We start from the raw sequence: 14,033 nt of genomic DNA, 5'->3' as shown, positions 1-14,033 counted from the left end.
TTCCTAGGTATGATGGTGTGTGTGTGTGTGTGTGTGTGTGTGTGTGTGTATGTGTGCATATATGTACACCATGTACTTACAGTGCCTGAGGAAGCTAGAAGAGGGTGCCTAATCCCCCCAAAACGTAGATACAGAAGGTTGTGAGCAGCCATGCAGGTGCTGGGATTAGAACTCAGGTCCTCAGGAAGAGCTGCCAGTGCTTTTAGTAGCTGAGCATCCCTCCAGGCACCAAAGCATGTTTTCATGACTCTTGCTTTATCTAGTCTGAATATTAATCTTTAAGATGCTAAGCTGGCAAAGATGCTGTCTCACTTTGGGCTTCCTCTTCCCTCAGTTGATAGTTTTCTTATCTGTATAAAAACTTTTTAATTTGAGATTCTACTTATCAATTTTTGGCTTTAATTCTTAAAACAATAGAGTCTTATTAAGGAAGTCCTTGCTTATACCTACATCTTGTAGGGTTCTGCCTTGTTTCCTTGTAGCAGATTGAGGTTTTGCATTGAGGTCTTTGATATCTTTGGAATTAGTTTTATGCAAGGTGCTAGATGAGCGTCTAATTTCTACCTCGTAGCTATGGACACCTAGGTGTCTTAACACCATTTGTTAGAGACGCTGTCTGTTCTCTAGTGTAGGGTGTTGACGTCTTTGTCGGTTATCAAATAGCTATAATTAACATGCACTCATGTTTGGGTTTTCTGCTTTGTTCCACTGGTCTACATGTGTGTTTTTTGTGCCGTGTCATACTGTGTCATTACTATGGCTCTGTAATATCTCTTGAAATCTGGAATGGCAATCCCTTCAGTGTTGTGTTTTGTTTTGCTCAGGATTGCTTTGGCCAGTTGACATCTTTTGTAGTTCTAAGATTCTGTGTATTTCTTGTATGTGTTTCCTTGGTTTGGAGAGATTTTCTTCTATCATGTTGAAGATCTGGCCTATGTATGACATTGACCTGGGATTCTTCTCTTTCATCTGTGCTGTGCTTATAATGTAAAGATTCGGTCTTCTCACAGTGTCCCACAGTTCCTGCATGTGTGCTCCTCTCCTAGGGGGTGTGTGTGTTTACTTTTATATTAGGTGTGTGAGTGTCTGCATGCATGTCTGTGTACGATGTATGTGTGTGCGTCTGATGCTCTTGGAAGCCAGAGAGGTTTGTCAGATGCTTTGGAACTGCTGGTCCCAGGTTGTAAGCAGAAACATGGGTGGTAAGAATGGAACCTGAATTCTCTGCAAGAGAAGCCAGTGTCTCAGCCTCTGAGCCATTTCTCCAGCCCCTTTTGTGTGTTTTCATTTTTCTTTCATTCTTGCTTGTATGGCCTAAGTCAGCTACCTTATCTTAAAGTCCTGATATTCTATCTTTAATTTGATCAGTCTGCTTGTAAGGCTTTTTGTTCCCTTTGAGTTTTATAGTTGCGTTGCCGAGTTTTTCAGTTCCATCTTCATTTCAGCTTCTGTCTTTTCAAAGTTTAGCTCTTTATTGTATTGAGCTTTCCAGTGATTGATTGTCTTTGCCATCACTCAACCTTATGCTCTGCTCGTGCTCCCGGGCATTGCTCAGCTGTATTCTAAGTTCATCAACTTGTTTCCTTTGGCTTTCTGTAAACTTGAATTCTTCGATGACGTTTTGTGCCTTTGGGGATCATCTTGGTAATTCTCACTGGATATATCATGTGTGTGTGTGTGTGTGTGTGTGTGTGTGTGTGTGTGAGAGAGAGAGAGAGAGAGAGAGAGAGAGAGAGAGAGAGAGAGAGGTGGGAGAAAGGGAGGAGGGGAGAGGGAGAGAAGGAGAAAGAGGGAAGGAGGGAGGGAAAGAGGGAGAAGGAAAGGGAGAGGGAGGAAAGGAGGAAGGGAGCAAGTGGGAGGGAGGGAGGAAGAGAGGGAGGGAGGGAGGGAGAGAGAGAGAGAGAGAGAGAGAGAGAGAGAGAGAGAGAGAGAGAGAGAACAAACTGGTGGATTTGATCTTTCCTATTGTTTGTATGGTTTCAGCAAGACCTGGGTGTGCCAGGCAAGGCTCTGACACACGGTGCACAGGCCTTGCTGGTCTAGAGGTTAGATGTGGTGCAGGTTGCACTCAGGATGTAAGCAGTTGGTGGGAGGGGGGCTTGGGCTCGTGTGCAGAATGTACATCTTGGCAGAAGCCTATGAAATGAAGGTAGCATGGGCTAAGAGTATTCTCAACATATTTGGGCAGTTATTTCAACAAATGTGTTGAATTGGTTCACAAATTTCTTTTTTTACATTGCATTTAAAAAGATTTGAGTTCTCTCTCTCTCTCTCTCTCTCTCTCTCTCTCTCTCTCTCTCTCTCTCTCTGTGTGTGTGTGTGTGTGTGTGTGTGTGTGTGTACGTGAACATGAATGTGGAGGCCAGAGGTCAACCTTGCATGCTTCTCCGAAGCACCCATCTACCTTGTCTGCTGTGACCCTGGGCTCAGGGATAAGTCAGTTAGCATCAGCTTTCCTCCTGCCTTTGCTTCTTCAGCGATAGGATTTCAGATCCACGGCACCACATCTCACCTCACTCTTTCAGGTCCTTCTGTTTATGTGGGGAGCACTTGGATGACTGAGTGACCAATCTTCCCCAACCTTGATGCTGCTTATTTTGTGCTTGTTTGTTTTCTGTTTTGTTTTGTTTTTGTTTGAACCAGGGTCTTGGTGTATAGCCCTGGCTGGCCTGGACTCACAGAGGTCTGCCTGTCCCTGACTCCCTAATGCTAGGATTAAAGGCATGTATTGCTAAGTCAGTCCAATTATAATTTAAGATTGATATAAAACTGAGAGAAAGTTATTGTGGGAGCTGTTCACAGAGTTCTTCTCTATACTCCCTTAAACTGACTCATGAATCAATACCTCTCCTTCTTAAAAATTCATGTATTGCAGTAGAGGACCCCCCATGCGGACACCGTGATTGCTCTTAGTTCATAGGCTATGTTAGGATCTATCTTGGTGCTGTGTATTTGGACAGTTAAAGCGTGTGTCCACCGTGAGGTGCGGAGACACTTTCCCTGCCCTGTATATCCTGTTCTATGCACTCCTCTTTACTCTCACCTGCTGCTGCTTCTTTTAGAAGCACTAAACATCTTTATAGTTTTGCCCTTTACAGACTGTCCTGCATTGGGGATTATACAGAATGCACTTCTTTCAGATCACTTCTCCTCTTTGTAATGTATATTTAAGGCTCCTCTCTGCCTTTTCATGGCTGATAGCCTGGTTTCTAGTGTTGAATCATGTTCCACCGTTTGATGTTTGGTTATTACTCACGCTTGCAAGCCATATCATGATCCCATGTGTTGGTGATTATGAGCAAAGTTGCTGTAGTAGATGTTTTTGTGTGTATATGTCTTAAAAGCCTGTCTAAATACAGACCCACTCATTGCTAAAATGGCAATAGTATGTTGGATTTTCTCAGAAATCCATATTCTGTCATGCCATACATACTTTTGATTAGCAACAAACAAGAGTTCATGTTGCCCCACCCACCCCAGCATTCGGAAGTATAGTTGTTCTGGATCTAGGCCATTATTAAAATATGGAGTGCTATCTCATTTTGCTTCAACTTTTAATTTCCTAGATAACCTGTGACGGTGGCATTTTTATTTTCCATCTTCTCGGGTCAGGGTTCTTGGTCAACTGTCACACTGCTTGTTCCTTACTTCTGGGTTTCAGGAGCCTTTACATGCCTAAGGAGGAAATGTCTCCAGGGATTTTTCCTCTGTATATGTCTTGTCTTTTCATAGTGTCTCTTCCATAGGAGAAATTTGAAATATTAATCAAGTCCAGCTTATTCTTTCTTTCACGAATAATGACTTCGGTATCATATGGTGTGGACTATCTGTGTCTTTTACAAGTTTGTAACTTCTATTTCACATTTAGTTTATATTTGTTAAGAATGTAACGTTTGTATCTAAGTTCACCTTTTGCAAGCAATGCCCCATTATTTCTAGCATCGTTTGCTCATGTTTTCGTTTGCTTTGTAGCTTTTGCTCCTTCGTCAAACATCAGTTGACTGTATTTATGTTGGTTCAATTCTGAGCTCTCTATTCTGTTTAGAGAACTAATTTGCCAGTTAAAAAAATAATTTTACTTAGTTATTGCCAATACTATACCACCTTGATTATCATAGCAGAGATGTAAAATTACTTTTTATATTGATCTGATGTTCTAAGAATCAGTAAGATGGTAATTTTGACTTTGCAGACCAAATTGTCTCTGTTGCAATGACTTGCTTTTACCACTGTAGGAAAGTTGGTTTGTTGGCCCATTGTATCCTATAGCCCTCAACTGCCATTACAACCAAATTTTAAAAAAACAAACAAACAAACTGAAGTTCATTGAGCTGAAAGTCATATAATGAAGTAAACTTCTCAAAACCAGACAACGTGGCCTATCAATGGAGGCCTGTTACCCAACAGCCATTTCTGCCTGATTTCAAGACATTCCTGTCACTTCAGTGTAAAACCCTGCACCCTAAGCAGGATCCTTGGCCTCCTAGGGGAAATTGAGGGTGGAAAAAAAATGCTTATTTGGGCAAATGCTTTCAATTATTTGGATATCAACCTAAGAATAGAATAATAGTTAGATGGCAAATCTCTTCAACCATTTGACATTTAATAGAATCATTTAAGATATCATGATTATACTTTGTTTTTTCCTTTGTGATTAAATGTCTTACTTCTCTTTCTTATCTGATTACAGCGTCTACAGCCCTTATATGATATTTGAATGGAAGTAGTAAGAGTAGTTGATACATTTTGTTACTGCTCTTTGGAGAAAAGCTTTCTTTTCCCATTGAGTATGATGCTGACAGATATATTTGGTAGGTGCCTTTCAGAAGGTTGAGGGCTTTATAATCACTGAATGTCTTTAAAAGAAATCAGGAGATGTGGCACTTCAGGAAATGTTTGATATCTATTTCCCCATATTGTTTTCTCTTTTAATTTTATACCACTGTGAGTTACTGTTTCCACATGTATTTACATTGTGTGTGTGCATATATGTGTACATTGTTAGCATGTGTGGAGGTCAGAGGAGAACCTGCTGGAACTGTTTCTGTTCTACTGTGTATGGCCCCTGCTTGGACTCAGATAGTCAAGTGTAGCGCCACGCGCCTGTATCTCCTGAGCCATCCTGCCGGTTCTGATATACTTTTAATGTTAATATAACACTGCACTTGTGGGTTAGCCTGTTGCTTATGGTGTGCTCTTCCTTGTGTAATTTCTGATGAAGTAGAGTTTTGGGATTACATTGAACTCTCAAGCTATTCAGTCATCACTGTAATTTAGAGGAATACTCCACCACCTCTAAAATTTTCACTAACTCACATACATTGGGTCCTGATGCTATCTCTAGCCATAGGCAAGCATTGATGAGCTGTCTGGCTATAAAGATTTGCCTTTTCTGGGCATCTAAGAAAAATATGCATGTATTTACATTCTTTCAGCATCATCTTGAGTCTTATGTGTATTTATGGAATGCATCTGTATTTTACTTTTAATTACCAGATATAATAATTCTGTTGTATGCTTTCCTGTTCACCAATGGAAAGACTTAGCTTTCACCTTCTGGCTGTTTTGCTAATATGCACATTCGCATGTCGGTCACTGCATGGTCAAATGTTCTTACTGGAATAGACATACAGAAGTGGAAATGCCGAGTCACTTGGCCTTCATATCGAATTCCTTGAGGGCAGGACTGTATTCATGGATTTTTTGGAAGGCCTTGGTGGTCTTTGAGTTGGATCACTAACGTGCTTGCCAACACAATTGGCCTCTAAACTGTTGAGAAGTTCCTTGTGACATGTCCTCATGTGACCCTCTGCTTTTTTATGAATACTGTCTTCCCCCTTCAAACTAATTTTTTCTTTATTCCTTGCAATCTTATCAGCCTTGGAGATTTTACATGTCTTACATTCATATTTCCATCAGAACCCCATGGGTATCTTCGGATAGCACTTGATAAGACAAAGCCTTATTTACTGTGGCTCTTGTTAGTGCTGCTGTGCGTGTGTGTGCACATACATTGTTTGAGCACCACATTCTTTTGTACTTACGTCTAGGAGCAGGTGTCTGCGACAGATTGAGCCGCAGAAACAAACTAAAAGCAAAGCTCAGGACCAGTATGATGGTTCAACAGGTAACGATATGTGCTACCAAGCTTGACAACCTGAGTTCGAACCCTGGGACCTACGTGGTGGAAGCAGAGAGGCAACTCCCCCTAATTGTCCTCCAGACTTCCGCAAGGGCACCTGGCTGTGCACAGCCACCTTTCCCCAAAGGGGATGTAATATAAAAACCGTATCTCGGTGATAAATAGCAGACAGCGGGACATAGTGGTAGCACTAGTAGCTGTGTGCTTTCATCTTTTGTCACTGTTCCTGTTACTTATGGAGTGCGTATATTGTTATAAACACTCAAAAAGCTAAGGAGGAATCAAAGAAAGGGAGAAAGAAACATTTCCCAATAAACGAAGGGAAGGACACACAATTGACTTAGTTTGAATTTTTGATTCCCTTTGCAGTTGTGCAAGGTTCCATTCCTGACTGCCATTTAAAATCTGCGGGGACTGCCTCATTGCCTAGGGCTTCCAACACTGTTACTCTTTCTGGTGAGGACACATGGGGTGAACAGAGTGGACATCGCCCTTACTCCAATGGGCTGGGTAAAAAGCAGAACTTTCTGATGGGGTCGAGATGAACTCCTCTGTTTACTCAGTTTTAGAAACAGAGTAATGTGTTTCCTTTACCCATGTACTATCTCATTTTAACTAAGAAACAGGAAGCTAGATACAGCCTGTAGGCAAGAGACGTTTAAAAGATGAATTAATTTACAAGAGTCTTAGTAGAGACAAGATACTCTAAAAGCTGTCAGGAGCCACTCACAAGATGAGCAAGCTATTCAGCCACTGCAGAGGGGTTCTGAATTTCCAGCCTCAGGCATCCAACACACACACACACACACACACACACACACACACACACACACACACTCACACTCCTACCTACCAAGGTTAAGGAGAACAAGGCTGTGAGTTTGAGGAAGAGACAGGAGGGATGAGGAGGAAGGGAAGGATAGAAACTACCATCTCAAAGGAAAGAATTGAAAACTAACACAGTGGCCAATGGGACTGAGATGAAGTCAGAGGACAGGGCCTCACAGGGCTCAACTGCTGCACTTAGTAGCTTCACTTAGAATCCTTCCCCGGAAGTGGCTAAGAATGTGAACTCCTCAGCAATATGCTGGGTGTCAAGTTCTACTTAGCCATTTTTAAGCTTTCTAAGCCTTGGAAGATTAGTCAGTTTTTCAAGCTATACTGTCCTCATATGTATGAGAATAAGAATACTACATTAAAGGGCTGCAAAGATTAAATGAGATGATATATTAAAAAACATGGTGTCTGACACATAGTAAGTGCTCAGTGAAGCAGTAGACAAAAGCAGAAAATATCAGTTGTCTGAGAGGCTGCTTGAGACTTGCTACCTGATACCTGGCAACCAAGTGGCTTCCTCACACAGGTTTCCAGTGCAGTCTTAGTAACTGAGTTACTAGCATCAATGTCTTCATTTTATTTATTCATTGAGTGAAGATGAACTAGTATAGTATGTGCGAAGGTACTTTACAAAAACAGGTGTATACGTGAGAGTAAATGGCACACCAAGAACAGGTCTGGGCGGACTGTGTGACTCGGTAAGAACTCTTGCTCTTCAAGCATGGGTATCTGAATTTGAATACCCAGAGTCCTCATAAACCAACTGGACATGGCCACACATCCCTGTAAGCCCAGCACTGCAGACAGGCAGGTCCTGTGGGTCACTAGCTAGTTTTCTCTTCTGGGCTCTGCATATGCAAACTGTAGACCACTGAGCCGTGTCTGGTGCATCTGTTGTACTTTAACACACTGAGTAAGGTGGTTCAGGACATCCCAATCTCATGGTCTTCATTTATCTAAGTATTGCATTTCCTTATATTTATACAGTAGGCATGCAGCCAGTAGGTAGTGGAATACATGAGATAAGGCACATTTACTTTTTAAAATGAGAATAGCTTTTTTTTTTTATAGTGATAGCACTATGCTGTGGAAAGACATAGAAAACAATGCTTTAGACGCTACTGAATAAAGTGGATAAATGGTTACTTCTCACGCTTTTATCTTCTGTGTCTTATACATTTGCTGTGTTTACTTATTTGTATTTCTAAGAGTACTGTGGATTTTAATTTAATCTCACAGCTATTAATTTTGCTATGAGATAACATTTGTTTACAAAAAATGTCATCTTTGGAATAAAGACTGTTACATTTGAAGCAGTTACGGGCGTCAGTTTCTCCATGCTCAGTCTCCTGGGGAATCATAAGCTCGCGGCCACTGCAGATGGGCGGGAAGACTTTTAGAGCTGTGGGCATCAGGTAAGCGCCTTCTGAGTGTCATCTCTCTGCACACACTGGCGGCCACTCTGGCGTTTACGTGCTTGCCTCAGCTCCTAAAGTGGCAACTTGGCTGTGAGTGGGATGGCGAGAAAAGCCAGGAATGGTTGAACTGCACAAGTTCTATGAAAGCATGTTGGGAGTCACATAATGAAAAAGCAGATATTTTTATTATGATGTTTATCCATATTTGGCATTGCTGTAAATGGCTCACTAACATTTACTGCCAATTCAGTACAAATGTGTGGTTTGGGAATACCAGAACAGCAAATTTAAATGAAAAATAAAAGTTAAACATTTCCACACAAAATTTTACAGTCTGACATTTCACTGTGTAGGTAAAAAGACAGTTTTTTAAACTACAGGTTATTCAGCATGAATAAAAAACTACAACTTTTATTTTTAAACAGGAGTCACTGGTTTTTAATTTTTACACATTTAAAAATTACTGTGATAAAAAATAATGAAAAAGCTTCTTAATAATGCCATACACAGTATAATATAGATTTGTCCCCATTATATAGCATTTGTTTAATATACAAAATAGAATATTGACACACTGAAATCTATATGTAGTTAAGCAGGTTATTTAGGAGGGTATTTTCATACAGCCATTTATCAGAAAATAAAATCCTTTCAGGCATGTTCTAGATAGAAGCCAACCCTTTCCTGAAAACCTGGTCACCAATCCTGATAGACCAGGCTGACTGAAAATAGTCTGGGAAATGAGAAAACTTCCATCTGTAGTGGTTTGCAGTGTCTTTTGCACACTCTATTTCACCTTCTAACACTGAAACCAGGCACATAAGAAACACATTCAACTACAGCTTATTGTTGGGTGACCAACCAAAATCTAAAGGCCCTGAAGACTCCCATGGTCCTTGAATGCTGACAGATCAAAGCATACGACCATGGCTCATCCCATGGTGATACTGCCTCAGGGTACGTACGATGGAGCAAAATCCTGGGACCAGTGTCCAGCTGGAATTCTTGTCCCATTTGTCCCATCCCTGTCCTGCCCTGCTCTGCAGTGCTGGCGGGGCTGGCTTCACCGGATCTCACCCTGACTCGTCATTGAGGACTCCACACTGTGGCCTTGTTCCTTGGCATGGTCTCACTCAATGGTTTGCCTTTCCTTAAAGAAGGCAGTGCTTCCTAGGGTCCCTTCCTTTCCCCAAGTTTTCTGTCTCCTCTCTTCTGCATGTACAGTATCCCAAGCCAACGCCTAAAATAACCAGAATGTCCCTTTTTGTCCTACCAGTAATTAAAGATAGTTTTCAAGATTTGTTGTGAGTCATACAGGCATGTTACCAACTCTCACTGAAGCTATTCTGAAACCTAAAGAGTTTGGCTCGGCCTGAAGCCACGCAGGGAAGGAAGCTGCTCGCTAACAGCCCCGCGTCCTTCTCATTTGTCCTCCCTCAGAATTAAGACAGCTGCCTCCTGTCCCACACACCAAGGGAGCACAGTTCTTCATGCATTTAGTGGAAAGCTTCCGATAGTAGTTTTATGAATGTCTGTTGCCTTCTGTTAAAAACAAAGCGTATATATCTTTTTCTTTTCCTTTTTGTCTTTTTTGGAGTTCTATTTTTAAAAGCCAAGCTGGTTGGGACTGAAAGCAGATTTATGTGTGATGTGCTTTTTTGGGTTTAACCATATAACATTCCATAAATGTACAATAATCTATTTTTGAGAAGCTCATTTTGAAACTTAACACTGTCATTGATAATCTTCAAGTGGTATTTCTTAGGCACCATAAATTTCACATCCAGCTGGGTTACAATTATCTTAAAGTACTTTGAGACCAATTTAAACCATTACAAACTGAATATTCCCTTTTAGAATTCGAAAAGCAAATGATTACACTTTTTTATTAAATAATTTCTGCAAAATACTGAAAATAACAACATTCAAAAAGCATTCAAAGAAAACATAAACATGTCCTCATCTTACTTGGAAATGGACTGTTGTAGGATGGAGAGGATTAGTGTATTACTGGCTTCCTGTGCGATTCTTTAGTATTTACATATTGCTGGTACCTCTATGCACATTATTGCCAAACTTCTAAAGCCTCTGTCTGTTAACTTGTGGGGAGGCTGCATGTGAAAACAACCCTGTTACTGGATGGTGCCTATAACTACGTAAGCGCCACCTTTCTGTCCTCTTTATGGATGTTAGCGCAAGGGGGAATTTAATAAACCAAACCTGCACAGGGTCATGGTTGGATGAGGATGGTTAGAATGGGAGGTGGGGGGTTAGGTCCCCTGTGGTCTGACTGGGTCAAAGCCTCAGAACCCCCACTGCACACAGGGCCAAGCTCCAGCCCCTCTCCCTAGCTTAGAGCAAACCTGTTTTAATTCCCAAGCCCACTGAGGCCTGTATGGATGCTCTTATACACTATAAATCATATAGGATATCCATCAACATTTCTTTGACCCCTACAAAAAATATATAACATGTCATGATAAAACAATCTCATCTAAAAATCATTCTTATTTTACACTATACAGCTATTTTACAATCATTTTAATAAATTGCATGTAAAGCTGCAGTAGCCCTTCCCTTCCCAGATTAGTGAATACCAATATGATATATATCTGAAACTATAACTAAATATAAAAATATATTAGAAGTTTCATATTTTAATATTAGATTTTCAGTTTTCTATTACACAAATAATTTGGCCACCTTAAGTAGAAATCAGATTTCTTGTGGCTTAGTAAATGTGTTAAGCTTTGAGTCACAGAAAGTTGGTAAGGTGCACACAGAAAGGGCTACTACAGCTTCTGTTTTGTTTAAAATGATAATTCTCAGTGTGAAGAAGTTCACAAGACTTGTGTTAAATTCTATGGCACATGTAGGGATGTGGAGTTGGACAAACATGGATGCCTGACATTCTAAATAACAAAAATCAGTAGCTGATTTCCTGTAACACCAGGACTGCTAGACCAATGGTGACAGGTAGGATGTGAAAATGGGTGTCTAGCTATTCTTGCCATAGTAGAGATTTAGTTGGGGGTAACGTTTAACGAGAGAAGTTACTTGGTCTGATTAAAATAGTCTGTCGGCTTTATCACAGCTGGTTATCTGGAACAATACGTTTTAAAATGCTATACAAACCACTCCAGAAGGTCCTGAAAGAGCTGATTTACAAACTTTGTTGCTACCTCACCACTGAAGAGATGGTGCATGAGGTGAAAACGGGGCCATCTGGTAGTTACTGTTTTACAATTAGTCTTTTGTAACCATCATCCATAGTTTACCCAGCAGGTCACTGGACTAGGTGCTCTATACCAGTTAGGACGGTTAATCTGCACAGCCTATATAATTCTCCATGGAAGCAGATATATACAGAGTAAGAGCTTTTGACAAGAATACTGGAGATCTGAGTCAATTTCTGTGGTCTTCTGATAGCTTACTGCCACCAGGGTAGGAGCACCGACCCATTTTCACACGGAAATTAATGTTAGCGTCTAGGAGAGCTGTGAAGCAGCTGCCCATCTTAAACAGCTGTACAATAACTGGAATACAAAAATTATTTAAGAAAAACGAGCAAGCATCGTTCACTGAATATAAAGGAAATTGTTAAAACCAGACAGTAATAGCTATAAAAGGCACAACTTCCCTTTTCTGATATACACGTGTAAACTTTTTTCAGGTTTCCATGCATAAATCAAAATGCTATCCTAACTATACATGGGAAAAATACACCAACAGAAAGTCTAGAAAGTTTTATCCAGCCAACTGAAGTATGAGCAGAAAATTGATCACATGGACTTTGGGCACTGGTGGTTTAGGTGCGTCCTTCTCTGATAGTGGGCAGGTCTCTACTGTTTTAAGTTTCTGTGATACACCAACCAATACACTTAAGTGTCTGCTTTCCAATCACTCAAAAGTGATGACTCAACTGCTCTGTTGCCAAGTCTTGGCCCTCTATAAACCACATGTAGTGCGTATTTAAAACAAGACAAACAAAAACGACAAAACATCTACAAGACACATTGATTAAGTTTGTACAATAAAAGCTATAAATTCAACTTTCTTTAAGGCAACCTTTCTTAGTAAGGCAGTCATTTTTGATGAAACAGAAGCTTTTTGATATTTCCATTTGAGTATTTTGGTATCTGATTAGTGATGATTTCAGCTAACATCTCTGGGAATTCAATACTCATGGTCTTATCCAAAAATGTCTGGAAGCAGTAGGTAAGGAGATTTTCAACCACCTGCAAGAGAAGATGCGGGGACTGTGAAGCTCGGAGCATAACTGTAAACAGCTCATATTTCTTGGCTCCCCCTACCAGGTCTTGACATATTTTTTCCTTTTATTGAAAATAAACTCTTTTCTCATGCAATATATCCTGATTACGATTTACCCTCCTTCTACTCGTCCTAGTTCCTCTCAACTTCTTCTCTCATTAAAAAGATAATGCTTCTAAGAGGTAATACTAAAATGAAACATAGCAAAGTAACATAAAAACCATCATATTGTTGGACAAGACAGACAAAAAGAAGAAGGTGAACCTAAGAGAAAGAAGTAAGATTCAGGGACCTACTGGTTCACATGCTCAGGAATCCCACTAAAACAAAAACAGTAAACTGGAAATCATAATATATACACAGAAGACCTGGTATAGATCCTGTATTCATGCTCTATTGGTCTTTTTAACAATTTGACCAAAAATATACCAATCTTTTTTGGAATTCTTCAGATAAGAAAAATAATGAAAAAAATATAAGCTTATAAGAACAAAAGGAATTTTAAATCTTTTAAAGTGTGTGCAGAATTAAGGCCTGGCATGCCTGCGACCCCAGCATTTAGGAGTCTGAGGCAGGAGGATCAAGGGAAACTGTGAGTGTGAGGCCAGCCTGGACTAGTACTAATGTGAGAACAGTGAAACTAGTGCAATGTGATAGGCTATTCATGTACCACAGGGAATACTGCCTTAAAACCGGTGCAGCTAAACTCTGTACTAACAGAGCAATGCAAATGACCAGACGAATAAGACTTAAGAGAAATGTGTACAAAATTATTCATTTTGAATAATCACTATAATATATAAGCTGAGGAAAGGGATGACTGACTGGTATATAATTACTTATATTACTAATTAAAACATAACCTTAGGACCTACAAAATTCTTCAGTCTCTGTTTCTTTCTCTGTGTCTGTCTTTGGGTCTGAGACAGGCTCTCCTGTGTATCTCTGACTGTGCAGGCAGTCCCTATGTAGACCAGCCTAGCCTCAGGCTCACAGACGTCCACTTGCTCTACCTCTGTGTCTGCTGTCATTAAAGCCATGTGCCACCACCCCCAACCTATTTTTTTTTTTTTTTGCTGTTATTTTGGCTTTATATTTGGTACTTACATCATGCATGGAGTCCAAAAGTTTTGTCAGTTGATAAAACCGCTGCCAGTTCTGACTGGAGTTTCCTTCCCTTTTGACAATGGCTTTTCCTAGCTCTTTGATATAAGTCATTCGAATCTCATCAAATAACTCTTGGCTTTTCAGACCTTCTTTAGGAACTGAAAGGTAAGATGAAGTCAGTTAAAACTTTTCCTTTCTGTAACTTGTCTTACACTATGTAGCGCACCTTTCAATACTTTCTAAAGTTCATGCAATTT

General features: G+C 40.3%; 1 protein-coding gene across 6 annotated transcripts in view; it reads right to left on the bottom strand.

Annotated features, from left to right (window-relative positions):
- Positions 1-8,560: 8,560 nt before the first annotated feature.
- Nr3c1 (nuclear receptor subfamily 3 group C member 1) overlaps positions 8,561-14,033 on the bottom strand; it is a 122,744-nt gene continuing 117,271 nt past the window's right edge. For all 6 annotated transcript variants that reach the window (XM_052201378.1, XM_052201377.1, XM_052201380.1 and 3 more), the window contains exons 8-9: positions 13,777-13,934; positions 8,561-12,635 (exon numbers count right to left, since the gene is read on the bottom strand). In XM_052201378.1, the coding sequence (XP_052057338.1) occupies positions 12,483-12,635; positions 13,777-13,934 (311 nt within the window). In that variant the 3' untranslated portion in view covers positions 8,561-12,482. The remainder of the gene's footprint in view (positions 12,636-13,776; positions 13,935-14,033) is intronic.

This window comes from Apodemus sylvaticus, chromosome 13, assembly GCF_947179515.1.
Source record: "Apodemus sylvaticus chromosome 13, mApoSyl1.1, whole genome shotgun sequence".
Taxonomy (NCBI): domain Eukaryota; kingdom Metazoa; phylum Chordata; class Mammalia; order Rodentia; family Muridae; genus Apodemus; species Apodemus sylvaticus.
Note: the sequence above shows the minus strand (reverse complement) of the source record. Positions and strands in the feature narration are given on the sequence as shown.